Source organism: Anolis carolinensis, chromosome 5 (genome assembly GCF_035594765.1).
Source record: "Anolis carolinensis isolate JA03-04 chromosome 5, rAnoCar3.1.pri, whole genome shotgun sequence".
Lineage (NCBI taxonomy): Eukaryota > Metazoa > Chordata > Lepidosauria > Squamata > Dactyloidae > Anolis > Anolis carolinensis.
The window spans coordinates 177,449,847-177,476,915 of record NC_085845.1 but is presented as its reverse complement, the minus strand read 5'-3'; the positions used below and the strand labels follow the sequence as shown (position 1 = coordinate 177,476,915).

At 38.9% G+C, this 27,069-nt stretch overlaps 1 protein-coding gene across 2 annotated transcripts in view; it reads right to left on the bottom strand.

Annotated features, from left to right (window-relative positions):
- Window positions 1-27,069, bottom strand: part of syn3 (synapsin III) — a 243,065-nt gene that overhangs the window by 175,754 nt on the left and 40,242 nt on the right. For both annotated transcript variants that reach the window (XM_003220928.4, XM_062983019.1), the window contains exons 3-4: window positions 16,977-17,034; window positions 11,074-11,165 (exon numbers count right to left, since the gene is read on the bottom strand). In XM_003220928.4, coding sequence (XP_003220976.2) covers window positions 11,074-11,165; window positions 16,977-17,034 — 150 coding nt within the window. The remainder of the gene's footprint in view (window positions 1-11,073; window positions 11,166-16,976; window positions 17,035-27,069) is intronic.

The window sequence follows — 27,069 nt, the reverse complement described above, 5'->3', positions numbered from 1 at the left end:
TAGTGGCTTCCACCAGGATAATGGAACAATATCTCTATATTTAAGGTTTTTTTTCTGAATGATTATAAAGCTCGGGTTAAATACAGTGTGTTTCACATTTTCTAGAATTTAAAGGGTGTTATTAGCAAAATATACAAAATTATACAAGCAGTCCCCGAGGTACAAATATCTGACTTACAAACTACTCATAGTTAAGAATGGGGTGAGACAACAGGAAGTGAAAGAAATCTACTCCTAAAAAGGAAAAGTTACTCCTGAAAGTTATCATGGGGAAAAGGTGTCTCAATCGAAACTTTACTACTAATACTTGCTTCCACAACAAGCCATAAAATTCAATTATCACAGGGGCAGAAAGTGAGACAAAATCTTCTGAACAGGGGCACAAACAGGGTTGCCCCAATCTTGTTTTCCATCTTCATCAAAATGACACTGCACTTTGTTGATTGGAAGTTTCCCACCGGCATGGAAATAATCTATCAGACAGATGGCAAGCTATTTAACCTCAGCAGACTGAAAGCCAAAACCAAGGTCACAACAATATTCTCCACTAAAATCAACATCGACACCGAAATGCAACACTATCTGAGCTCTGCGAGCGCAGCATTTTTTCGAATGAAGCAGGGAGTGTTTGAGGATTGGGGCATTCGCAGGGATACCACAAAGCCAACCAAATGATCAATGACATACAGAGAATGCCACTTAAAAGTACTTCAGTAAAACAAGATATTTTGGATGTTTTGCAAAGACACACAGCTAGAACAATTGCCTTTCAATTCTTTTCCAAATGTTTAAGAAGTAGGCAGGGTTAAACAAGGCTTCAGCTAAAACACTTGGTATAAAGCTATTGTCCTCTCAACCCTGTTATACACTTGTGAAATGTGGACAGTCTACAGACATCACACTTAACTTCTGGATTAATTCTATCAGTGTTGCCTCCAAAAAATCTCTCGGGAAGACAGGCAGACAAATGTCAGCATGCTGGAAGAAGCAAAGACCACCAGCATTGAAGCAATGATTCTTTGCCATCAACTTTGCTAGAATGGCCACATTACCCGATCACTGTCTCCCAAAGCAGTTATTACACTCTCAACTCAAGAACAGAAAACAGAATGTTGGTGAACAGCAAAGGAGATTTAAGATTTAAACCCTTGGTTAAGTCTTTACATTGTCACAAACCTCTTTATCCCATTGGCTCCCTTTCCTCCCCAGCTTACTCTACGAAACATACACATGATTTTTTTTTCATCACAAGACCCTCCAAAGGCTTATCACAGAAGTTCTTAACCTTTCCTTTATCACAATCTTCTTTAAATAACTTTTGTTGCTGTGGACCAACAAACTTAGTTCAAAATTTAATACCCTAAATGCATCAAATATTTATTGAAAATTGCTCATTAAGGGTATTCAAATTTGGAGGAGGAGAAGATGGGAGTAAATGAATACACCACTATTACATATAATATTTTATTGGAATTATTCCATATAAAAATAATACACAAATATCAAACCGTGGTCTAATATTATTTGTTAATTTTAATTAATGAATAACTGACCAGACTGGTCTTGCATTTCACTTACAAGCCTTATTATATTGGGATGAATAGCTGAAATCTCTATTCTTTATTCTGATGTTATGTTTTTCTATTCTGCTCTAGTATCCAAAAATGAATATTTGTGGCAACATGCGGCATAGATCTCATCACCAATCTTTTGTGTCATATTTGTTCCCATCCTTGTGGTCCAATGTAGGGCACAAATTTAGAAAAGGCATCTTGAACAGATTAATACTAGTCACTGTAGAGCAAGGAAATGGAACTTCTAGAACACAGTCCTAAGCTCGTTCATTTAGGGTATGGGTTCAGACAAAAAAGTTTATGAGAGTTGCCCCTTTCTACAGCTTTCCAAACCTTCGGTTATCCAAGTTTTCCCTTCTCTCTCTTTCTCTCTCTTTCACACACAGAGCCACCAGCCAAGAAAACATATTGGACTTCACAAGCCACTTACATTCCCGAAAGAGAATGTTAGCAAAGCTGGGAAACCCTAGTTTGAAATTGTATATAAAAAACATTCTCTGTACACAGAAAGGCTTGGGATTTCATGCCAAATTTCTCTATAGAGAAGGGGAGAATGACATCATGGACAAGGTGGAACTGGATAATGTGAGAGGAAGGCAATATGTCTTAGGATAAAGTCCCATCCCCATGATGTTATCTGGCCCTCTTGGCTTGGTTCTGGTAAGCCATCTGGGCCCTGGGACATTTCCAGTTCAAGTTTATGGGATAATCTGTTCAATTGCTCTAATCTGCTATTCAGAATTAGCTGGATTAAAATAATATGTGTTTCATATCCCTGAATGCCTATGTATATGTCTATATTCATATTTTTACAGTAAAATGAGTAACGTAACTAAATAAATACACAAAATATAAGTGGATCCCACAATGGAATACCTACTCTTCCTTCTAAGATCTCAGACAGCATATATAGACTCCTTTCTGTTACCTTTACAATAGCAAGCATAGATTCCTGTGTCTTAACGAATATTAAGCATAGTAAATAGTAACTAATCCAAAATCATACAGTAAACTTCACAGTTGGGTAAGGACTTAAACCATACTAATTAGCATCATAGCAGTTTTCATATACATATTAAAATGTTTTTTTACAATTCTAGTACACTGAAGAATTTAAGGATTGTGAGCAAGAAGAAAACGTATTTCCCAAAGTTGCTCTAATAATCTCAAGTAGATTTAGCCTTCGCTCTCATTGTTCATTTCCCCCTGCTCCTCAAAATTAAGTTCAACAAAGCAATGATGAAAAGTGGCAAATTAAGATAAAATGATACACATTTGAAAGAAAACAAATTTCAATCAGACTCTCGTTTTTCTTTATTAATTATAAAAAAGCTTGGACTTGATGGCTGATAACTACTACTGATAAGGAATCTGGAATGTGAAGAAGCCATGGAAGATATTAATATGCCAAGTCTTTCTCTTGTCTGGTAAGAGTAATTTCTGATTTTTGGCAGCTGCCTGTACTACAAATGTTTTCCCAATAACTGTCAGCATCTTTCTCACACATCGGCTGGAGGCCAGCTGCTGAGAAGTTAAAGAGGGACATTATTCATCCAGAAGATAAGCAAACCCCCAATGAGAATAACCCTCCCCACAATATCTGCAGCTGTTTAATAGCAGCAACTGGAGACAAAGCTGAAAAAGACTAAGAAAGAGAGAGACCAATTTTTCTTGATATTTTTGTTTTTTAAAAGATATAGTGATAGTAAAAGCAGCAGGTTAAGACACAGGAATCTGACTAACTAAACAATGTTTAAACATTACATCCAATATTTATGGCCTGATCTCATAATCCACTATGTTATGAACAAAGGGTTTAATATGAAATGAAACTGCTTCTTTGTCATAATAGCTAATATAGCTCTTATATTTAACAAGAACAAAATATCATAAAACAGATAGACCTATTTGTATGCTGGTTATCATTGGCAGCTATACAACCTAGCAATAAAGGTATACGTGGACAATTGGTCTTTTGACCGTATGAAAGCATATTAAGCACCAACCTAGTAACATGTGCAGATAAACTAGCAAGCTAGCAGAGAAGCAGTGAAGATTTCTTCAATCTGCACCCAGCATAAAATCAGTGTACTTCTGGCAGATTGTTATATTAGAATTGGCAACCCACTAATGTTCAGTTTCTCATTCACAATAAGAACATGGTCTGGAAAACTAGTAAACCCTCCTCAGTGGTTTTCATAATGGATAAGAAGGGGGAGAAGACAACCACAATACCAATGGACCTGGATATTGAAGTATACAGTCGGAACTTGGTCCAATTTAGCAATTATAGAATGAAATCCACTTCCTCCACATGTCTGAGTTAATGAAGGTCCCTATCCCTCATCCATCAGATCCTAGCAGGCAAACAAAGATTACCCCCTGGCTAGTACTGTTTGTCAGAATAGACAGATCTAAACCATTTGGGACCTAATAAATGAAGTACTGTCTTCTCCTGTATGAACTACAGTATTTACATTCTGTGGTCACACGCCTTCTAATACAGCTTTTCACTCTGTGTGCTGTGGAGCAAGGAATTTCAATAGCACGTTTAAATTCTCTCAGTATTGTACTGAGACTATGGTATTCTACTCATCAATTCTGGTCAATGTGCATGCCAAAGGAATAATTTAGACATTTCGGTCCTCCTGCCCCCGCCACAAAAATGGATTTTTATTTGGCTACAAAATTTCTGGACAACTTACATTTATGTTTCTTTTATATGCATCTCAAAACCTCTCCTGCCACTATTAGCTTATGACGGTTACTAAAGCTGTTCCTTTCTAGAATCTAATAAATTCAGTTAATTGGAAATTTTTCATCCCATCCAGAGGCTCCATCGTTCCTATCACAAAAATCCTTAAATGCAGTCTAAAAGGAGTAATAGAATCTGAACTACTACAATGCAAAATAAGGAACATGTTTGTTTTTAATCTAAGTGTTATTCAGACTTATTATTATATTATTTTCAGGCTGGCAATGGTACATTTTAAATTGGAGTAGTCACAACTTGCCCAAAGTGAAAGTTGCTTCCATAAATGTTGTGAATGAGTCTTCCGAGGCTGATCCTAAGGCGTTGGTTGTTTGGACGCCCAAGAAAACCTAAATGAATTGGGGATTTTTGGCCATTGTTCCTTGCGTGTGGCAAGGTGTTGTTGGGCGCCATTGGGTTTCCTGTACGTGACTCCGAAGACTGGCTTGGGACTTTGCAACCGATGTAAGTTTGATCCGGGTTATTCTACGACGGAGGGCTGGAACTGTGTGGGTTTTCTCTTTGGACCGCATTGTTATTACTATTTTGCATTAGCTGCCACTCGCCTCCGTCGTTTTGGCTCTTTGTGTTACCCCGTGACGTGGACCTTACTGTGATGACATCATTCCTTGGACCCTGTACTGGACTACGACCTGGTGTATCTCTTTGCTCCTGAATTTGGCTTGGCTTCATTCCCGTCCACGTGGCTGCTTCCTGTGCTGACCGTTGGCTTTGTCTCCGACCCTGACGTTCCTCTCCTGCCCCAACTCCGGACCAGCTTACGACTACTGTGACTACGTTCCGTTCCTTTGACCACTGGCCCGGCTTCCATCTCTTCACTTTTGTCTCAGCGTTTTTCGGCTTGGGTTTTTTTACACTGCTTTCAGTGGTTGACTTTAGCCCGATTTGGGCTTCCTTTTAGTTTTGGGACCTTTTCCATATATTTTGGGTTTCAGAACATTTTGGAACTTCGGGGCACTTTGTCCTGTGTTTGTTTTGCTATTTTGATCCTGTGCTATTTTGAGATGAGTTTAAACAATTTAGTTTTAATCCGGATTATATCTCCGGATAATCCGGATTATATTCCGGTTTGTGTTTTTGGGGTTTCTTAGTTTCAGACTGTTTTATCACACTGAAGTTAAAGTGTTGCAAGCTCCCAGGACCTTTTGTTGAGCTTTTTTGAGTTATTACTGAATGAACTGAATTTATCTAACTGGCTGGCGTCTGACTCTTGACAATTAATTTGGTAGATTTCCCTAGCAAATGAGCTAATACATGGAACCTAATACATGGAAATACCCTTTGACACTAAGGAAAACTGCTTTTGATCAAAAATGCACTAATTTGGCTTCTATTATCTCTCTTTTAAGTTCTGATAATTATTATATTATTGGCATATTTGTTTATACTATTGCTGCTATAAGTGTATAAAGTTGCAAAAGAGTTAGACATTCCTGTGATAAATATGCTGCAATGAAATTGGTAATAAGGATATATATTTAGGTCATGGGCAAACTAGTATTCTAGTCCAACAGGGTCACAACCCTGTCAAGATTACAAACTAGGACTGAGCAACTAGAATCAATAGGGAAGTCACTTTTAATTAAAGGATGAATGGGTTTATAATGAAGAAATAGAACAACTCTCGACCTCTCTTTTGTTTTGAATGACAGGGAATTTTAAACCATCCGATTCGATAAAAAGGCTGATATGCAAACAAAGACCTCAGCATTAAACCACTCCCTCATAGTACCAACACAATCACTTCAAGGAGATTTACTCCTTGCTTTGCAGAATTCTCCTTCAGGACTGACTTACTACCCTTTTGCTGTTTGTCTCACTGAGAATCAGGAAAAGAAATCTGATGTTGATTTAGAAAGGTCTACAAGTTTCTTTCTTTTTGGTTTATTTCTTTGTATGCCATAATAGTGAAAGACCACAAAATCCCACTGGATCTCTAATGGATCTCTAAACTTATTATTGTTCTGAACACATTAAAATGTGGTCCCAGCTACGTTATGTTTAGCTCAGATAGTATAAAGGTGTGTTATTAATGAACTAAAGCACTATCTTGCAACTATTAAAATTATAGAGATCCCCCACAGGTCTACTTTGAATTCCCAAACAAGGTTTTGACCCATGACTCCGAAATATAAACACAATTTTAGTATTCACACTAAACTGCAATCACAGTTATAGTTCTGAAAGCCTAAAATAGTAATTTTAGAATTTCAATTTTTAAAAAGTAACTTCCACTGTTAAAATTATCTAGATTAGGCCTGTGTTCAATGAGATTCACTCCCAAGTAAGGGTTCTTTCAGATAGAGCTCATATCCCGGACCCTGTTGGATTTTTACCTGAGGTGTCCAAATGATGCCTTAGGTAAAAGCGAAATGATTCAAGACAAAGCTGCAAACCCTGCTTTGTTGTGAATTATTTAGAAACCCTATTAGATTTGGGCTTTTCTGGAAGGCCTGGTTCTAATGGGACATGAGCTCTGTGTGGACAGACTACTGGAACTGCTTCCGCAATCCCAGTAGTTTGTCCCCACAGCCAAATTCACTTATTTGGGGCCCATGAGCTGAGAGAAGCCAAGAGGGCACCCCCAACCCCTCCAAAAGCCTTAAAAGATAAGAAAGCATTGCTGCGCTGTCATTAGGCTTCTCCAAAGCCTCCTGGACCGCACCAATGATGCACCAGGAGGCAGGGGGGAATTGCTCCTGGGCCCCCCTGACTCCTGGTGCGTCATTGGTACAGTCCAGGACGCTCCAGAGAGGCCTAATGGTAGCGCAGTAAGGTTTTCTTTTCTTTTCAGGCTTTTTTTGTGGGCGGGTTGGTAGTTACTGAGCTGAAATGGGGACAGCCCCCCCCCAAAGCCCAGGTTTGGGGGGTATGTGTGCAGACTGTGCTGAAGTGGGTTTCTTAAACACGCTTCAGTGCACATTTAAGTTATATCTGGAAGCGGCCTCAGTTTGCATACAGGTTTCAGTAAAGGATACAGCTATATAATTATGCTGGGAGGGTATAATATTTCATATATTTTTCATTTGCATGTATGTGTATAAAAAGTTATATCTTTTTTAAGAATAATGTGAGATTTTTTTTTAGAAAAAAACTTAATATCAGATGAGAAACCTAAAAGTAAAGAGAGTGTTTGATTAATTGTTTAAAAATATGTATGAAGTATATGCAGATCACGTTCAGAGATAGAAAGAGTCTGTACCTATTAATATATACATGATAATGTTATATAAATGCCTCTGGTAATGAAGTATAGAATTGCATTGTCTATTGCTTCCTGTCTGCCCTTAACTTGCCATAGGTTAAAATTGGGTAACATTTACAAAATACAATGAGAGGTGGGAGTTCAGACTGGAACACTGGACAGAAATCTGTTTCCTGCCTCCACACAGATTAGTTTGAATGTTATGAGAATTTTTAAACATGAATTTAGAAAAGAGAAGGGGGAAAGTCAGGAAATCTTTCCAGCAGTACCATTAAAAGCACACTGACAGTGCAAAGCGTGTGAATCTCTTCTGTCTCCCCCACCTAGTGCCTACTAAATTACTGCAAGGGTGGTAACACAAGACGGTCCTGCTGAGTTTCCTAAGGGCCAAATCAGCACATGTGTTGAACAAATGCTGAGCATTTGCAGCAGTATGTCAGAACAGATATATATCAAAACACATGCGCCCTGGGCCACGTATGCAAGAATGTCATCCCAAACACACAGCCTGGTCCACAAACAATTCAACTTCTCTCTCCCTGAGTGAACAGACAAAACTAGATTGAATAAAAATACTCTCAGCTTGGTTCAAGATTTGTCTACTAGATAACTACACATCAGCAAATACATTGTTTTTGCTAGAGTAAAAAGCCATGTGTTTTAATATCCAGGTTTTCTTCAAGAATTATATATCTGATGTGCTGAACCAAATACTTCTCTGAAACATTTCTGGTTTGATGCTGACTAGTGCCACCCTGTTTTCTTGACTGCTCATCTGCAGCATTGTTATCCTTCTTCTTTGCCTTCACCAGTTTGATTTCATCAACCTACACTGCTATTTAATCCAATTGTCTGCTGTATCTTACACCATTTTGTCCATAAAAGTCCGCTCTATCAGATATAGCACTATAGGTCAATACCGTGTTTCCCCGAAAATAAGACCTCCCCAAAGAATAAGACCTAGCAGGGGTTTGAGGGGATTGCCAAATATAAGGCCTCCCCTGAAAGTAAGACCTAGCAACTAAGGCTGCAGCAGAGTTCCATTGGGAAGCATGGCTGCCGGGCAGAACCAGCACTCATACACACACCGGAGGGAGGGAGGGAGGGAGGGAAAGTGCTTGCTTTCTGTGCCTCCCTCCCTCCCTGCCTGCCTGCCTTGCCTGTCCCCAGCCGAGGCTTGAAAAACCTTCCGTGGCTGCTACTGCGCTGCCGTTTCTTCCTTCCTTCCATCTCCCTCCTGGCCATGCTGCCTTGCTTCCCAGAGGCTTCTGATTGGCTCCTGGAGCCAGGGCAAGGGAGGGTGGGAGGGAGGGAAGGAAGAGGGCTTTTGCTCCTTAAAGGTACAGGACGCATTGGGATTCTCCTCTCATCTTCCTATCCTATGCCATGAAACTGATTATTTTATACTATTATTCTATTGCCATATTATTATCATCATATTCTGTTACTATTATTATATCCCATTATTATATTATCCTATTAATATATTTTAAATCATTATATTATATTTTTCTATTATTATTATTATATCATTATATTATTATTATATTATTATTCTATTATATTTCCATATTGTTATATTATTATTCTGTTATTATTAAATTCCATTTATATTACCCTATTAATATATTTTATATCATTATATTCTATACTATTATTCTATTATATTATCATATTATTATTTTATTATTATTAGCATATTCTGTTATTATTATTATATTCCATTTTATATTATCCTATTAATATATTTTATATCATTCTATTCCATTCTATTATTCTATTATATTATCCTATTATTATTATATTATTATGCTATTCTGTTATTATATCCCATTATTATATTACTAGCTGTGCCCGGCCACGCGTTGCTGTGGCGTTGTCTGGTGGTGTTGGTGAGAAATTGTTGAGGTAGTGGTGATATTGAATGTCTGTTGTTTGGTTGTCTTTATGTTTAGTATGCACACTGAAGTGGATTATATGGCAGTGTGGAGTCAAGATAATCCAGTTCAAAGCAGATAATATAAGATTATAAATGGGTTATATAGCTGTGTGGAAGGGCCTTGAGTCTGCACTGCCATATAATCCAGTTAAAATCTGATAATCTGTGGAAGAGGCCTAAGTGAGGCCTAACTGTGCCTGTCCCCTGGGCTGAGTAGGATGCTAGGAGACCAAGTGAGCGGAGCTTAGCCTTCTAACTGGCAGCAATTGGATAAAAACAATTATTCCTCTCCCTGTAATTAGGACTTTATTTTTCTTTTCTTTTTGTTGTATCAACCTAGAGGCGTGGATGATGGGTTGTGTTGTCAAATTTCGAGGTTGGGGGGCCTGTAGTTTTGTTGTTTTGTCCGCTGCCTTGATGCCATCACTCTTTTATATATATAGATCCTATTAATACCATATTATTATCATTTTCTGTTATTATTATATCCTATATTATATTATCTCATTAATATATTGTATATAATTATATTATTATTATATTATCATATTATTATTATAGTATATTATATTATTCATCATTCATGACTACATTGAAACTAGAATAGAGAGAAATCAGCGTGGAAACCTTGTGAAACCTAAATTGCAAGAGGTACCATAGATTGTTGTACATGTAAATAATGGTAGTAACAAGAAATTCTTGATAGGATTCATAGTTTGTCTGGTTATGCTGGTTTGTGATGACAACTACTTTACAGTATATAATAAATGTTCATTTTGTTGTTCAACAATAAATGTGAATTCTTCTTCATGGAAAAATAAGACATCCCCTGAAAATAAGACCTAGTGCATCTTTGGGAGCAAAAATTAATATAAGACCCTGTCTTATTTTCGGGGAAACAGGGTAAGATTGGATGTATGTGGAAAAAGATGAACTATATTAACACCCAAAATAGAGGAGAAATGCCGTTGAGAATAGCATTTCAACAATATAATACATTTGGAGCAAGTGTCAAAATTCACAAGTGGAGGGTACTTTTCAGAATTTATTAATATGAACACAAAGCAAAATGAGTCATTGTAATTTAGCTACATCCCAAAGATGCACAGATGCAGTTTCAACCAACTCCACCCCTAATCCAAATGGCTTTATGTGGTATCAACATTTTTGTAGTAAAGAGGGTTATAGTTTCTTCGGATTGGGAGAAAACCATGTGAGAGAAAGATGGGAATTGGTGCAAAAGGTGTGCTCAGACAGGCAGGCTCTGAGGTATTTAACTGTTGGTGAAATGTCTAGAGATTCTAAAAATCTTTTTTTTAAAAAAAATCACATCTATTTAGATATGGACAAATGAGATAAAACAGTAATTTGAAAAACAAATGGATTCATTTTCCAATAATTTAACAATCTTTTTCTCAATCACAATAGTCTACTTGTCTCTCTGTCCCTCTCTTTGTATGTACAAACACAATTAACAACTAGCAAATTATCCAGACACAATTCCATCATGTCAGTCATCCCATGCCAGTTAGACTTTCCAAAAAGTTAGATGTAAAGAGCAAAAAAACTACTATTTTGTTACCTGACCACTTTGGTGCCATTCCTTGTGACTTGCATATCCACCATACAGCCAGTAGTTACATATGCAGCCAAATTGATTTCTGAAAATTCTGCCTGGAATGAAAGAGTACAAAAAGAGGGTTATTCGATACTAAGAGTTTTGGACAAAATAGACTGGCCTATTTGCAAATTTCTCTTTCAAATATAATGTTTGTTCCAACTAAATTTCTACAAGATGGCAACAAATCTAGTGAGTAATGTTTTACACAGAAAACATTAAGTATGTGTTTAAGAGTCAACATTAATATGAGATTTCTGGGTTACGTTTATTGCAGTAATAAATAAAAAAGGAATTAAGAATGATCAGGAACAAAGATTCAAAATATCAGTTGAATAGGACATAAAATCCTTTTGTGAAAACTTTTATGTAGAACTGCATCTGAAGTTTGTTGCCATGCCATTGAATAGCTCTAAACATAACATTAGAGATTTATGCTTGTTTTAGATGCAAAACTTTCGTGGTATTTCAAGATCTGAAAACAATGAATAACTGTACTGGTTAGTAGAGTTGAACAGGTCAGAATCTACAAGCCATTGGATTATTTAAAGATTTATTCTGTGTTCTTTTTCTAAAAACAAGAGTGACTCCAACACAGAGTAGCAGACTAATACAGGATAGAAAATTATTAAAGATATTTGACTATTTTTTCTTCTTTTGTTTCTTTTCTCTTTTATATAAGAATATGCATTTTATGAACTAAAGTAGAAATAGGCTGCTTATCTGTAATTATGCTTCTTTTTAGTGGATAGCTATGAAATTCTCAAGTTGAGTACCTTTTATGAGAACCCTGACTTCTCCTTCCTGACACGCACGCTTCTGCACTCCAAAGATACTCCTCCTTTAGTTCCATAGTCCAACATGGACCTGCAAAACAGGGGAGTGGGTAGGGTTCTTGTGCCAGCATACATGCCCAAAGAACCACAGTTACAGGCAAATCACCTGTTCTTCTTCATGGTCGTCTCTGTGCATCATACAAATGTGTAATTAGTGTGTTTCCTTAGAGTGGTGGGGCAAGTCAAGAAGAAACAGAAGATAACACTTCTCTATATCTGCTTTTACTCTGGAGTCCAACCAACAGTGTTTGACAAACGTGGATGGTTGAAACAATGAGTCATTTCAAAGGAACAAATCCTTCCACCTAATCCACAAGACATCACTGCGATTTCTAATTACTTCAAGCTCAGGATGGTTTGTTCTAGGATCCTAGGAGTAATGATGTGGAGGGAAATTTTGCGTTCACATGATGTATGTTTTGTAAACAGTGCCGTGAAGACCATATAAGATGAAAAGACGCTTGGGCTTAAGTCCAGAAAAAAGTAGTAAAATTGGAAGAATCTATCTTAACAAACTTTGTTTTTTTAAAAACATTAGAGAATATCAACAATTAAAAACTAATGAAGAAGAGGAAAGAAACAATTACTAAACTATTTTGTGTGTGGAGAACTCTCCACAAAGTTGCAACACAAAGTTGCTTCAATTGCAGATATAAAACAACTGTAAAGCAAGTAGCTTTATTGTGCAGAACCATGTTTGCCAAGGAAGGAGAGGGGCAGGATTCCTAAAAGGCTTGAGGCCAATTTGTATGATGCACAGACCACAATGAAGAAGCTCCAAAATGGTTCTTCAGGTTTTGTGAAGTATCAGTCAGAACCAAAAAAAGCTGTTTCTGTTGGTTATTTATTGGACTATTACTGATAATCATGCCTATTCAATCTCCACAATCAATCTAAAGCCATTTTTAATTTGTGGAGGTGGGAAGAATTGATGGCAAACTGATAATTGTTCTACTTTATTTCTGAGGTGACTGTTTCCTTACAGTATTATGGACTGCCATTCCTCTTTCTCATAGGAGGCAACTTACTGATTCCTGTAGTTAACCCCTGCCAATGACTGACATCTATCTGTCAGCATGCTTAAAACACAGAAGACAATTTTGGTTCTGCACAGAAAAATGAAGAAAGGATAAATTGGTCTTCCATTCTGTCCCCATTGCATGATTCCAGTTTTCATTTTATTTCAGTGCTTCACAGTTTATCAAATATGTCATAGAACTATTGAGTTAAAAGAGACAAGGGCCATGCAGTTGAAACCCCTGACATGCAGAATACACAGTCAAAGAACCCCCAAAGGAACCTCAGAGAAGGAGATTCCTTGACACTCCAAGGCAGCATATTTCACTGCCAAATAGCTCTTTCTGCCAGGAAGTTCTTCCTAATATTCAGGTGGAAACTCTTTTCCTGTGGTTTGAACCCATGTCCTTATCTCTAGAACAGGAGAAAACAAATTTGCTCTCTTAACTTTCTCTTCTCCAGGTTAACAGTGTCAAACAGATAGATAGGTAGAAAAGTAGTAAGGACAAAGTGATCAGCAATCACAATCTGTATACTCACTTCCTTTGACCAGGCTTGTCTCAAAGTATCACCCCATATGTCATGTAAAAACAATTTGGCAAAAGATGTCAAAGAGACACAAGAAATAAGTGGGTTTATATAAGAAATTCTGCCTCTGCTTTTCCAGATAACACCTCCAGCTTTGTTCAGAAATGACTGTTTGGCTCTTCTTTTTTTAAAAAAGCAGCCAAGAATTACAATGAATAAACAGCAGCTAAAATGTCTTCACATTGTTATTTGCTGTGAGTCAGACAGCAGGAAAGCCAAGGTACCAGGCTGTTGCAATTATTATTTCATTTTATTTTCATCCAACTGTTTGATATAATAACCCTCATATCTATGTGTGCAGTGACTAACTGTTAAATCACAAAACCACAGAACTGTAGAGTTAGAAGAAAATCCTGAAGGTCATGTAGTCTAACCCCATTTAACCATAATAGCCACAATCTATATAGAAAACAATTAATTTCTTGGGGTTGTTGTATGTTTTCCGGACTGTATGGCCATGTTCTAGAAGTATTTTCTCCTGACGAAGTAGTTTCTCCTGAGAAACTAAGCAAGGAAGGTTTATATATATCTGTGGGAAGTCCAGGGTGAGGGAAGAACTCTTGTCAGTTGGAGGCCAGCGTAAATGTTGCAGATAATCACCCTAATTTGCATTGAACTGCTACATCTACTAGCTACTTTCTGCCTGGGGGCATTCTTTGTTAACTGCCCCTAGTTTCCATGTCTCAGAGTGTTGCTTCTTATTTACTGTTCTGATTTTAGAGTTTTTTTAATACTGGTAGCCACATTTTGTTCATATTCATGGTTTCCTCCTTTCTGTTGAAGTTGTCCACATGTTTGTGAATTTCTATGAACAGAAAGATGGAGTGGCCATGGGGAGCCCTCTCAGCCCAGTAGTAGCAAATTTCTATATGGAACACTTTGAAAAACAAGCCCTAGAAACAGCGCCAAAAAAGCCAACTGTATGGCTCAGATATGTTGATGACACCTTTACCATTTGGAGCCATGGAGAGGAAGAGCTCAGGAAGTTCCCGGACCACCTTAACAGCATCCACCCAAACATCCAATTCACCATGGAAAAGGAAAAGGAAGGAAAACTGCCATTTCTAGATGTTCTGGTCATCCACAAATCCAATCAACAATTGGGCCACACAGTTTACAGAAAACCTACACACACAGATAGATACCTTCATAAAAACTCCAACCATCACCCAAGTCAAAAAAGAAGCACAATCAAAGCCCTGACAGACCGTGCACAAAGAATCTGTGAACCTCACCTCCTCCAAGGTGAACTAAACCACCTAAACTGGGCTCTACAGGCCAATGGATACTCCACCACAGACATCAGAAGAGCTGCAAGGCCAAGAACAAGCCATGAGAGTCAAGACAAAGATTCACCCAGAGGAAAGGTGTTCTTACCATACATCAAGGGAACCACTGACCACATAGGCAAACTGATGAAGAAGCACAACCTACAAACCATCTACAGACCCACAAAGAAAATCCAACAAATGCTACGGTCAACGAAGGACAAGAGGGATCCTCTCACTTCTGCAGGAGTCTACCGTATACCATGCAGCTGTGGACAAGTCTACATAGGGACCACCAAACACAGCGCCCAAACACGAGTCAAAGAACATGAAAGGCACTGCAGACTAACTCAACCAGAGAAATCAGCCATAGCAGAGCACTTGATGAACCAACCTGGACACAGTATATTATTTGAGAACACAGAAATGCTGGACCACTCCAACAACTATCATGTCAAACTACACAGAGAAGCCATTGAAATTCACAAACATGTTGACAACTTCAACAGAAAGGAGGAAACCATGAAAATGAACAAAATGTGGCTACCAGTATTAAAAAACTCTAAAATCAGAACAGCAAATAAGAAGCAACACTCTGAGACATGGAAACTAGGGGCAGTTAATGAAGAATGCCCCCAGGCAGAAAGTAGCTAGTAGATGTAGCCATTCAATGCAAATTAGGGTGATTATCTGCAACATTCACGCTGGCCTCCAACTGACAAGAGTTCTTCCCTCACCCTGGACTTCCCACAGATATATATAAACCTTCCTTGCTTAGTTTCTCCATACCTCACAACCTCTGAGGATGCCTGCCATAGATGTGGGCGAAACGTCAGGAGAGAATACTTCTAGAACATGGCCATACAGCTTGGAAAACATACAACAACCCTGTGATCCCAGCCATCAAAGCCTTCAACAACACAATTTCTTCAGTGTGAGGCACTACTCTCATACATATCCAACAGCCTTCAAGGATATACAAGGATGTCTTAATGGACAATGATTCTTAACAACAGGTCTTTCTGATGTTTTGGACTTCCCAGAAACCACAGCCAATAGTGAATGCTCAGAGAATAATGCTCAAGGATTTGGGGAACTGAAGTTAAAACATCTAAAGGGCCAAATGTTCAGAACGACTGACTTAGTGGAATAAGTTAGTCAATATAAACTTTTAATTTATATTAATGGCATCGTACTTTGCTATCTTTTAATCTTTTATCTACATTGATGATAGGAGATGTGATAAACAGATTATGAAATCCAGCTGAACCATAGAGCTCAAAATTATCTCTTGATTTATAATGAGTTGTAAATTAATGAGGTGCCTATGGATTGAAGGCGAATTATGATCATATTGGGAGAGTTTAGGAAATTAAAAACAACATCTGGTGAAAATAAGTTATTTTCAGAGCTAATAACCTGAAGGAAGCCCTAATCTATTTTCATAACAAGTGTGAAGTTTGGAGATTCAGTGAAGAACCAAAACCAACAGACCTGAAGCTATTCATGAAGTAAGATGAGAGAGCTTTTGTAGCAGTTTTTAGAAAAGAGTAACCAGTTTATAAGGCTTTCTATTCCAAAATCAGTATGTTTCTGAGGGAGGGGGGTTCATTTTCTTGCTCTCCTCACAAACCAGGCTGTAGAAATATGGAAGAAAAAACTGAAATATGTTAAAGGGGAAGTGAGATCTTATAAGAATGTATAAGACATGTAGGTTTTAAAACTGGGAGTAAGTGTTCTTGTGTCAAAAACCACTGCACTACAAAACACTTGGGAAGAAAACAAATGGGAACCGATGTTGCTGGAGTTGTTTCTCAGGAGTGGTAATGGTTTGGACATCTAAAATATTCTACAATCTTGCTTTAAAAAGATGTTTTTTTTTCTTAAAAGCAACAACTGTTTTGCAGAAAGGCCATGTTTTGACTTACAGCAACTAATTATTAAAATGTGTTGCATGACTCAGCTCAGCAGCCACCTGGAAAAACACTCCAGGTCTTAAAGAACAAACTACCATAACAGAAAACCAAATTAAATCTGATGTAAGAGAGCCTTGAAATGCTTTCTTAATTCAAGTCCCCTCATGGCTGACACCTGCAAAGTCAGATATGTATTGCATGCCTGAATCTTTTTTTGACAGATAATTTTATTGCCCACTGACCTGTTCCACACGGATCTCAAATTCCCCATTCACCTTCTTTCCTTGAAAATATTTAGCCCTATGGGAAAAAGGAGAGAGATTGAAAAAAGGAGTAAATTGTGATAGGTAACAACTGATGCTTATACAATTGATGATTATTTGGTCATTCTGGACGGCTGTCCTTCCTTTTTATTGAGGAATTTGAACATAATCTCCCTTCTTCTTTTTCCACTGCTTTGCCACCAATTCAGATACAAGGTAATTTTTAAAAAATGATTTAATGGATGTGAAGGAATCTGCTTTAATTTGAATGATCTTGGCCACCTATCCAGAGGTGCATATAATTTCGAAACAAAAAATAACAGTACATACAAAAGAGCATCCTGGTTTAAGGTACTACTTACCACTGAATTTCCTAGTGAAAAAACATGAAAAAGCAAGAAGGCTCATATTTCTGTTCTGGTCTATTAATAATTTCTGTTCTGGTCTATTAAAAGTCTAATTGTTCATCCCAAGTTATGTATAGCACCTAAATGCCTATGGATGGGTGAATGGATGTCATACTCATGAATGGATGTTATATACTTCAGTACAGATTATTAGTTGTTGATGATGCTGTTTTTATGTTATTGTCTTCTGTAATGTTTGATTTTATTGAGTTACTAGCTGTGCCCAGCCACGCGTTGCTGTGACGAAGTATGGTGGTATGGGAAATAAAGTATTGAGGAATTGGTGGTAGTTAAGGTAAAGGGTAAAGGTTTTCCCCTGACATTAAGTCCAGTCGTGTCTGACTCTGGGGGTTGATGCTCATCTCCATTTCTAAGTCGAAGAGCTGGCGTTGTCCATAGACTCCTCGAAGGTCATGTGGCCGGCATGACTGCATGGAGTGCCGTTACCTTCCCGCTGGAGCAGTACCTATTCATCTACTCCCATTTGCATGTTTTTGAACTTCTGGGTTGGCAGAAGCTGAGGCTAAAAGTGGGGGCTCTCTCTGCTCCCCCAATTCAAACCTGTGGCCTTTCAGTCCAGAAGTTCAGCAGCTCAGCGCTTTAACAAGCTGCGCAATCAGGGGATATTATTTCCTAAAGGTTGTGAATATACAATATTTCTGATTTTTTTTGTCTGTTGGAGGCAAGTATGAATGCCGCAATTAGGGAAAATGATTAGCATGTAATGGCCTTGCAGCTTTAAAGCCTGGCTGTTTCCTCCCTGAGTGAATTTTTTTGTTGGGAGGTGTTAGCTGGCCCTGGTTGTTTCCTGTCTGGAATTCCCTTGTTTTCAGAGTGGTGTTCTTTGCGATATTTTATGTGCGTCTACTGTCTGTGGCCCTCAGAAAACAGAGGATTTGCCAGACTTTGGTGATGAGAATTCTTTGTTGGGAGGTGTTAGCTGGCCCTGATTCTTTCCTGTGTGGAATTCCCCTGTTTTCAGAGTGTTGTTCTTTATTTAGTGTTCTGATTTTAGAGATTGTATTATTCTGTTATATTATACCACAGTAATTTTTATATATTCAGATTTTAGTGTTTTTGAATACTTGGAGCCAGATTGTATTCATTTTCACAGTTCACAGCAACACAATAATAATAATAATAATAATAATAATAATAATAATAATAATAGTAATGATAGTAATAATAATGACTTTGGTAATACACACTGCTTCACTCCCTTCTCATCTTCCTTTCTGGAAGAATAGTTTCTTGGGAGATGTTAGCTGGCCCTGATTGTTTCCTTTGTGGAATTTCCAATTTCCCTGCTTTCAGAGTGTTGTTCTTTATTTACTGTCCTGGTTTTAGAGATTATATTGTTCTGTATTATTCTATCACAGTAATTATTTCATATTACAGTAGAATCTCACTTATCCAACATTCGCTTATCCAATGTTCTGGATTATCCAACGCAGTCTGCCTTTTAGTACTCAATGTTTTTGTAGTCAGTGTTTTAAATTCATTGCGATATTTTGGTGGTAAATTTGTAAATACAGTACAGTAGAGTCTCACTTATCCAACATAAACGGGCCGGCAGAACGTTGGATAAGCGAATATGTTGGATAAGTGAACATATTTAATTATCCAACGTTCTGCCGGCCTGTTTATGTTGGATAAGTGAGACTCTACTGTATATTGATAATGTTATATTATCTGCTTAGAACTGGATTATATGAGGCTCCTACACAGCTGGATAAAATGCCCACTGAAGTGGATTATATGGCAGTGTGGAGTCAAGATAATCCAGTTCAAAGCAGATAATATAAGATTCTAAATGCGTTATATAGCTGTGTCGAAGGGCCTTGAGTCTACATTGCCATATAATCCAGTTAAAATCTGATAATCTGTGGAAGAGGCCTAAAAGTGAGGCCTAACTGTGCCTGTCCCCTGGGCTGAGTAGGTTGCTAGGAGACCAAGTGGGTGGAACTTAGCCTTCAAACTGGCAGCAATTGGATAAAAACTATTATTCCTCTCCCTGTAATTAAGACTTTATTTTTCTTTTCTTTTTGTTGTATCAACCTAGAGCTGAGGATGATGGATTGTGTTGTCAAATTTCGAGGTTGGGGGGCCTGTAGTTTTGTTGTTTTTTCCGCTGTCCTGATGCCATCACTCTGTGGTTAGTTTTAATATCTGTTGGATTGGGCTTGTTTCCCATGTATGCTGCCCCGAGATGGAAGCGGGATATGACAGAGACATTGGATGTGACAGAGATCCTTGGACGGGTGCCTGTCTCTCCTTCAGTGCCCCCCTTTTGTGGAAGCCCCCAACGACGTCGCTGCCTCTCCCTGTCAAAGAGGCAAGCACCAAAGATGGCGGCTGACCTTGGGGACGCCATCGGTGAGCTCATGCCTTCTTCTCCAAACCCCAAAAAGCTTCGGCACAGGCGTGCGGGTCACACCGACTGGAGACAGAAACGCTGCCATGATATGCGCCGGACTTCTGGTGAGAAGCCAGAACAAATTATTTTTCTAGCAGAGGGAGTTCCTGGCACTTTGCAGAGTGCTGGATTGGCAGCGGGCCAAGATGGTCTGACCACAGACTCTGGAGAACCTGAAGCCCCAGACATGGACAAATATACAATGATGGGAACCGGTAAGCCTCCAAATCGTAGGTCTCAGAGACGTGGCTGTCATCAAAAGAAATTTAAGACTAGAATCTTCTGGGGAGTAGGATTCGGTAACCGGACAAGACCTGCAACTACTCCCTTCTCCCACAAATTGGCCAATGTTCCACCAAGTGGTTCTAGATCTGTTAATATGGAGAAGGGAGCACGCCCCCAAAACACTAGTACCTGGGATTCGAGTATCAGAACTGTGGACATAAAAGAGAGAGTGACCTCTCGGTGTGGTGGAGTTAAGAACTTATCCCAACACTCTCGAGGGAACCTAGACTTGATGTCCCCTAGATCACCCCCCCACCCACAATGCTGGCCGGGTGTTCTGGCCTTTACACCTGCCCCTCATTACTTTGAGGGCTCTATTTATGACCACTTGGTAATTGGCCATGCCCCACCTCCTTTTCAGGGGGCCAGTCAAACATTGGGCACCTAGTTTCTGCTGTAGAGCCCCCAAGAGAAGTAGGTCTGTGTATGGGAATTCCTACGATCTCTGGGAGGGGGAGATATGACGGTAGGCGCAGGCCGAATATTAGAGGGAGGGTGAGTCGACGGAAGACTCGGCCCCCCTCTGACCTGCGGCCTATCCCCAAGTGCACCTATGACAGGCGACCAGTTTCCTCCCCTCCTACCCTGGTGTTGGTGAATGCTAGGTCCATAAGGAATAAAACTGCTACTATCAGAGATTTTCTTACTGACCAGGGAGCTGACCTAGTGTGTATCACTGAAACCTGGATCCAAGAGGGGGACGAGATCCTACTCCAGGAAATAACATCTCCAGGTTATGTAATCACCCACCAGATGCGGAGTGGGAGGCGGGGGGGTGGGGTGGCTATGCTCTCCCGAGAAAGCTTTTCTCTTAGGACAGTTCCTGTTGTGGACATCTCTGGCACTGAATGTGTTGGTCTGGTGTGGGATTCCCCTGAGAGCATGGCCTTTCTGCTGGTGTACCGTGCGCCTAGTGCACCAGCAGACAGCCTATCCCAGCTGCTCGAGACTGTGTCGGAGTGGTCCTTGTGGTTCCCCAGACTTGTTGTCCTGGGGGACTTCAATGTCCACGCTGATACGGACTCTTGCTCAGCAGCGGCTATGGACCTAGTGTCTACCATGGAGACACTAGGACTCTTGCTCTGCAGTACTGGGCCCACGCATCAAGCAGGACATACGCTAGACTTGATCTTCAGCGCAGGAATTCAAGTGACCCAAGCCTCTATTTTAGAGGTTCCATGGTCGGATCACTGTGCCCTGAGAGTCAGGCTGGAGCATGCCTACCCACCTGGCAAGGGCGCCGAGCCGATTTGGGCTCGCCCAAGAAGACTTATGGAACCTAGTAGGTTCCAGAATGCTCTGAAGGATCTGGAGCCTGTCAACGACTCAATCGATGTGCAGGTGGACATGTGGAACATCAGGCTGTCCAATGCACTCGACGAGATCGCCCCTAGACGCCCTCTCCAACCCCGCCGAAATCGGTCTCCTTGGTTCACCGAGGAACTTCGATCGATGAAGCGGGAAAAGAGACGGCTAGAGGGCGTGTGGCGAGAACTTCATGACAGAGCTTCGAGATCAGCTTACAGGGCATTTATGGAGTCCTATGAGCATGCTACCATCGAAGCAAAGAGAGTATACTATGCCTCTTTGATAGAGTCCGCCAGCTCACGCCCGGCAAAATTGTTCAAAATAATTAGATCTCTAACGACGGTTCCTACCAACCCAAAAAGTGATGATCAGACCCCTTCAGCCGAGGCTTTTCAAAGCTATTTTGCTGACAAGATCTCACTACTACGCCGGGACCTCCCCGCCACAACTGATACAATGAGAGAACTTGAGACTCCGTGGCCACTTGCTGGGCCCACCCTCGACCAGTTCATCTCACTGGACGCAGAGGGTCTCGATAGGCTCATAGCTGCAGCTAGACCAACCACTTGCTCCCTTGACCCGTGTCCCTCTTGGTTAGTAAAATCCTGCTTGGAGGGATTACGTGACCCGCTGCTGAAGATAATAAACAGCTCCCTTGAGCAAGGAGTCTTTCCAGAGGGATTAAAAGAGGCAGTGGTCTCTCCTCTGCTGAAAAAACCAGATTTAGATCGTTTGGTTCCCTCCAGCTACCGCCCAGTTTCGAATCTTTCATTTCTGGGCAAGGTGATTGAGAGGGCAGTAGCGGTGCAGCTGCAGCAGTTCCTAGACGACACAGCCGGACTGGATCCTTTCCAGTCTGGCTTCCGTGCGGGGCATGGGACAGAGACTGTATTGGTTTCCATCACAGATCATCTCCGATGCCAGCTTGACCGGGGCGGGTCGGTGTTGCTTGTGTTATTGGATCTCACAGCAGCATTTGACACAGTCGATCACAATCTTCTGACCCACCGCCTTGCCGTTGCTGGAGTTAGGGGGACAGCTTTAAATTGGCTGGCCTCCTTTCTTCACAACCGTGGACAGCGAGTGGAGAGGGGGGGCCTGGTCTCTGAGAGGTCCCCTCTACATTGTGGGGTTCCTCAGGGGGCCATTCTCTCCCCTCTGTTGTTTAACATCTATATGCAACCACTTGCTCAGCTGGTCCGAGATTTCGGGCTCGAGTGTTATCAATATGCTGACGACACTCAGCTTGTGTTAAAGATGGAAGGCCAACCGGAGTCTGTACCCGACAGTTTTCACCAGTGCCTCGAGGCCATTATTGGATGGTTGCGTTCCAGTAGTTTTTTTTTTTTAAAAGTAATTTTTATTGTGCTCTTATATCTTGCGTGAAATACAGTGTCATAACCAGTACAAGACAAAACTGAACATAGAAAGTGGACATAAAAACCCCCTCCCATCTTGACAGACACAAACCAAAAAAAAAAAAAAAAAAAAAAAAAAAAAACCAAGACACACATATACATTAAAATTGACTTCCATCTATTATCTAGTGTTGTTATTGTTTTTTCCTTGATACATTCGATATTGTTCTATTTCCTCTTAAGTTCAGTCCTTCTTTTGACCTGAGGCCTAATTCTCGCCCAATGTTACTCATCCAGAGTATATACTTATCATCTATATTATCACCTTAAAGTTTTCATTTCTTAAGTAGTCTTTCATTGGCTCCCAGTTTGTCGCTTTTCTTGGTTTGCCCTGTGTGTTTGATAGTAAGTATGTCAATTTATCCATGTTCATAATTTCCAAAATTTTATTAAACCAGGCATTTATTTCTGGTCTGATTTTCGTTCTCCATTCTTTTGCATATACTAATCTTGCTGCCGTAGTTAGGTAGCAGAATAGAATTTCTTTATTTCTATCCTCCAAGTCTAGCATTCCCAGTACCAGTATCTTGGGATCTAGATTAATCTTGATTGACAGGATTTTTTGTATATTTTGATGTATTTCTTTCCAGAACTCCTTGGCTCTCTTACAGGTCCACCAACAATGATAGTAGGAGCCTTCCTGATCTCCACATTTCCAGCATTTGTTGGAGGTTTTTTTGTAAATTTTAGAGAGTTTTTGGGGGGTTAGGTGCCATCTAAAAAAAATTTTGATCCAGTTTTCTTTTAGATCTACCGAGTATGTGTATTTTAGTCTTTTATTCCAGCATTTCTCCCACTCTTCTAATTTAATTGGGTACCCAATATTTCTCGCCCATTTGGTCATGCATTCTTTGATGCTGACTTGCTCTGTCTTCCACTCTAATATTTTTTTATAAATTTTCGATATAATTTTGGATTCTAATTGTATAATTTTATCCCAGCATGTTTCTTTGTCTTCGAATCCTATCTTCTTATCTATATTAAAGTACTCTTTAATTTGGGCATATTGGAACCACCCTATGTTCTTAAAATCCTGACTTAGAATTTCCTGTGTTTTGGGTTCAAAAATTCCCTTTTCTTTGGTTAATATATCCTTATATTTTGGCCAGAGTATTCCTCCCATTTCTCTTCTTTGACATGCCTCTAAGGGGGAAACCCATAGAGGTGTTTTCAAGAAAATCCTTCTCTTATACTTATCCCAGATCTTTATTAGGGATGACCGAATAAAATGATCCCCAAAGTTTCTGTCTATTTTTCTTTTTTCATACCATAAATAGGCATGCCATCCAAAGCGGAGGTCTACTCCTTCTAGCGTCAATAATTTCGTTTTTTTTAGCGTAGTCCAATCTCGAATCCACATTAATCCGCAGGCCTCGTGATATAATTGTAAATCTGGGAGTGCCAGTCCCCCTCTTTTTTTTTCGTCAATCATGTACACTCTTTTAATTCTAGGTTTTTTGTTTGACCAAATAAATTTGTTTATATCTTTGTTCCATTTTTTGAATCTAACTGCATTTCTAATTATCGGGATGCATTGAAATAAGAAAAGCATCTTCGGTAGAATTGTCATTTTCATTGCCGCTATTCTCCCCATGAATGATAGTTTCTGATCTTTCCAGGTTGCTAAGTGCTTCTGAATATCCTTCCATCTCGTATCGTAATTGTTTTCTATCAATTGTGAGTTCTTGGCTGTCAATATTATGCCTAAATATTTTATTTTTTTACTAACTTTAATTCCAGAAATTGTTGTTAATTCGAACTGTCTTTTCTCAGTCATATTCTTTGTTAGGAAGGTGGTCTTGTCTTTGTTTATTTTAAGTCCTGAAATTTTCCCGAAATTTTCTAATTTATTTAGCCAATTGCCTACCGTTCTGACTGGCTCTTCTATGATACAAATTAGGTCATCGGCATAGGCCTTAATCTTATATTGTTCCTTTCTAATTTTTGCTCCCTTTAATTCTGTGTCCTCTCTGACTGAATTAATTAGTGTTTCTAATGCAAAAATGAATAGTAAAGGGGAGAGGGGGCAGCCCTGCCTGGTTCCTTTTGAGATTTTAAATTTTTTTGATTCTATTGAATTTATTCTTATTGTGGCCTCTTGTTTTTCATATATTTTGTTGATAGCATTATTGAATCTATATCCCATATCTAATTCATTAATTAATATTTTAAAAAAATCCCAATTTAAACTGTCGAAAGCCTTTTCCATGTCAATCGCTAATAGAGCTATTTCTTCCTTGTTACTTTTTTCATAATATTCAATGATATCTACAATTTCCCTTACATTATCTTTTAGTTGTCTCCCTGGAAGGAAACCTGATTGTTCTTCTTTTATCCAGACCTTTAGAACTTCTTTCAATCTGTCCGCTAGGATGCATGTAAATATTTTATAATCTTGATTCAAAAGTGAAATAGGTCTATAATTCTTCACGTTTTGGGGATCTTGGCCTTCTTTATGGATCATTGTGATTGTAGCGAGTTTCCACGAATCTGGAATTTCATTATTATCTAGGATCCTATTCATAATTTTTTTTAAATAAGGGGTTAGTTCGTCAATGAAGACTTTATAATATATCCCCGTGAGTCCATCTGGGCCTGGTGCTTTATTCCCATCTATTTTTCTAATTATTTTTTTGATTTCTTGCTCAGAAATTTCTTTATTTAATTTTTCCCTTTGTTGATCCGTTATTTTGGCTAGTTTTTGCTTGCCTATAAAACTCATAATTTCCTCCTTTTTTATTTGGTCCTTGGTATATAATTTACTGTAAAATTTGTAGAACTGTTTAACTATCTCTTGTTCTGTAGTATAATATTTACCTTCTGTTTTTATTTCTATTATATGTTGGGATTGTTTTTTCCTTCTAATTCTCCAAGCCAACCATCTACCTGGTTTATTGGCGTGCTGAAAATGTTGTTGCTTGATATACCTTAATTTTTTTTCCAATTCTTCCAATTCTAAATTTGTCTTTTGTTTCTTAAAGATTTCTAGTTCTTGTTTTATTCTTATGTCTCCTGGGGCTTCTTTTAACCTTTTTTCCTTAATTTTAATTTCCTCTAAGACTTTGTTGAGAGCTTCTCTTCTCTGCCTATTTTTTTGAGCGGTCTGTTGTATAAAGTGACCCCGCATTACCGCCTTACTGGCTTCCCATACTATTTGCTGCGTTACTTCATCTGAGTCATTTATCTTAAAATATTCCTTAATAAGTTTCTTATTCTTTATAATATCCTCCTCTGATTTTAGCAGATTGCCATTTAGTCTCCAAGTTCGTGTTTTCTGGGTTTTGTTTATTATAAATTCTATTGGGCAGTGGTCTGAGTAGTTTCTCGGCATAATTCTAATTTTTGAGATTTTGGGTATAAGTGAGGTTGACATCCATGTCATGTCTATACGGGACCATGATTTATGCCTGTTAGAAAAAAATGTGTAATCTTTTTCTAGCTGATGGTGGATTCTCCAGGCATCTTTTAGGTCCCAATCTTGTAGGAGTTTTTGGAAATTTATCGGTAATTTTCCATTTTTTAATTTCTTACCTCCATTACCGTCTCCTTTTTTATCTAAGTCCGGATCTATTATCCCATTGAAGTCTCCCATTATTATTAATTCTTCAAATTCTTGTTCAGCTATTTTATCTTTTAATGTGTTAATAAAATTTGTTTTAGGGCCAGTTGGAGTATATACATTACATACCAGGAGTATTTTGTTATAGATTTTAATTTTTACTCCAATCATTCTCCCCTCCTCATCTTTGAAAGCCAGTTCTGATGTCCATTTGGGGTTTACATATGTTACTACCCCTCTTTTTTTTTCGGGAGCTGATGAGATATATTCATTTCCGATACTTTTATTGATTAGGTGCCCAGCATGTCTCTGGTGGATATGGGTCTCCTGAAGAGACACTACATCAAATTTGCATTTTTTAAGGTAATTGAATAAAATTTTCCTTTTATTTGGTGAGTTTAAACCATTAATATTATTTACATAACCTTTTAATTCCATATTTTAGCATTGATTGGCTGCCTCCTCCCCCCGTAGCTCCATTTCCTGGGTTTGTGAATTAGTCTCGAGTGTTGGTGGATCAGTTTCAGTCTTTTCTGGAGAGAACATTCTGGGTTTCTTTCTCTTCCTTTCACTGTCTTGTCCGGTTTTGATGGGGTCCACTGTTTCTTCCATTAGTTTTTCATAAAAGTCTTTGGCTTTGTCCTCAGTTGTCAGCCAAAATCTCTCCTCTTTATATGTT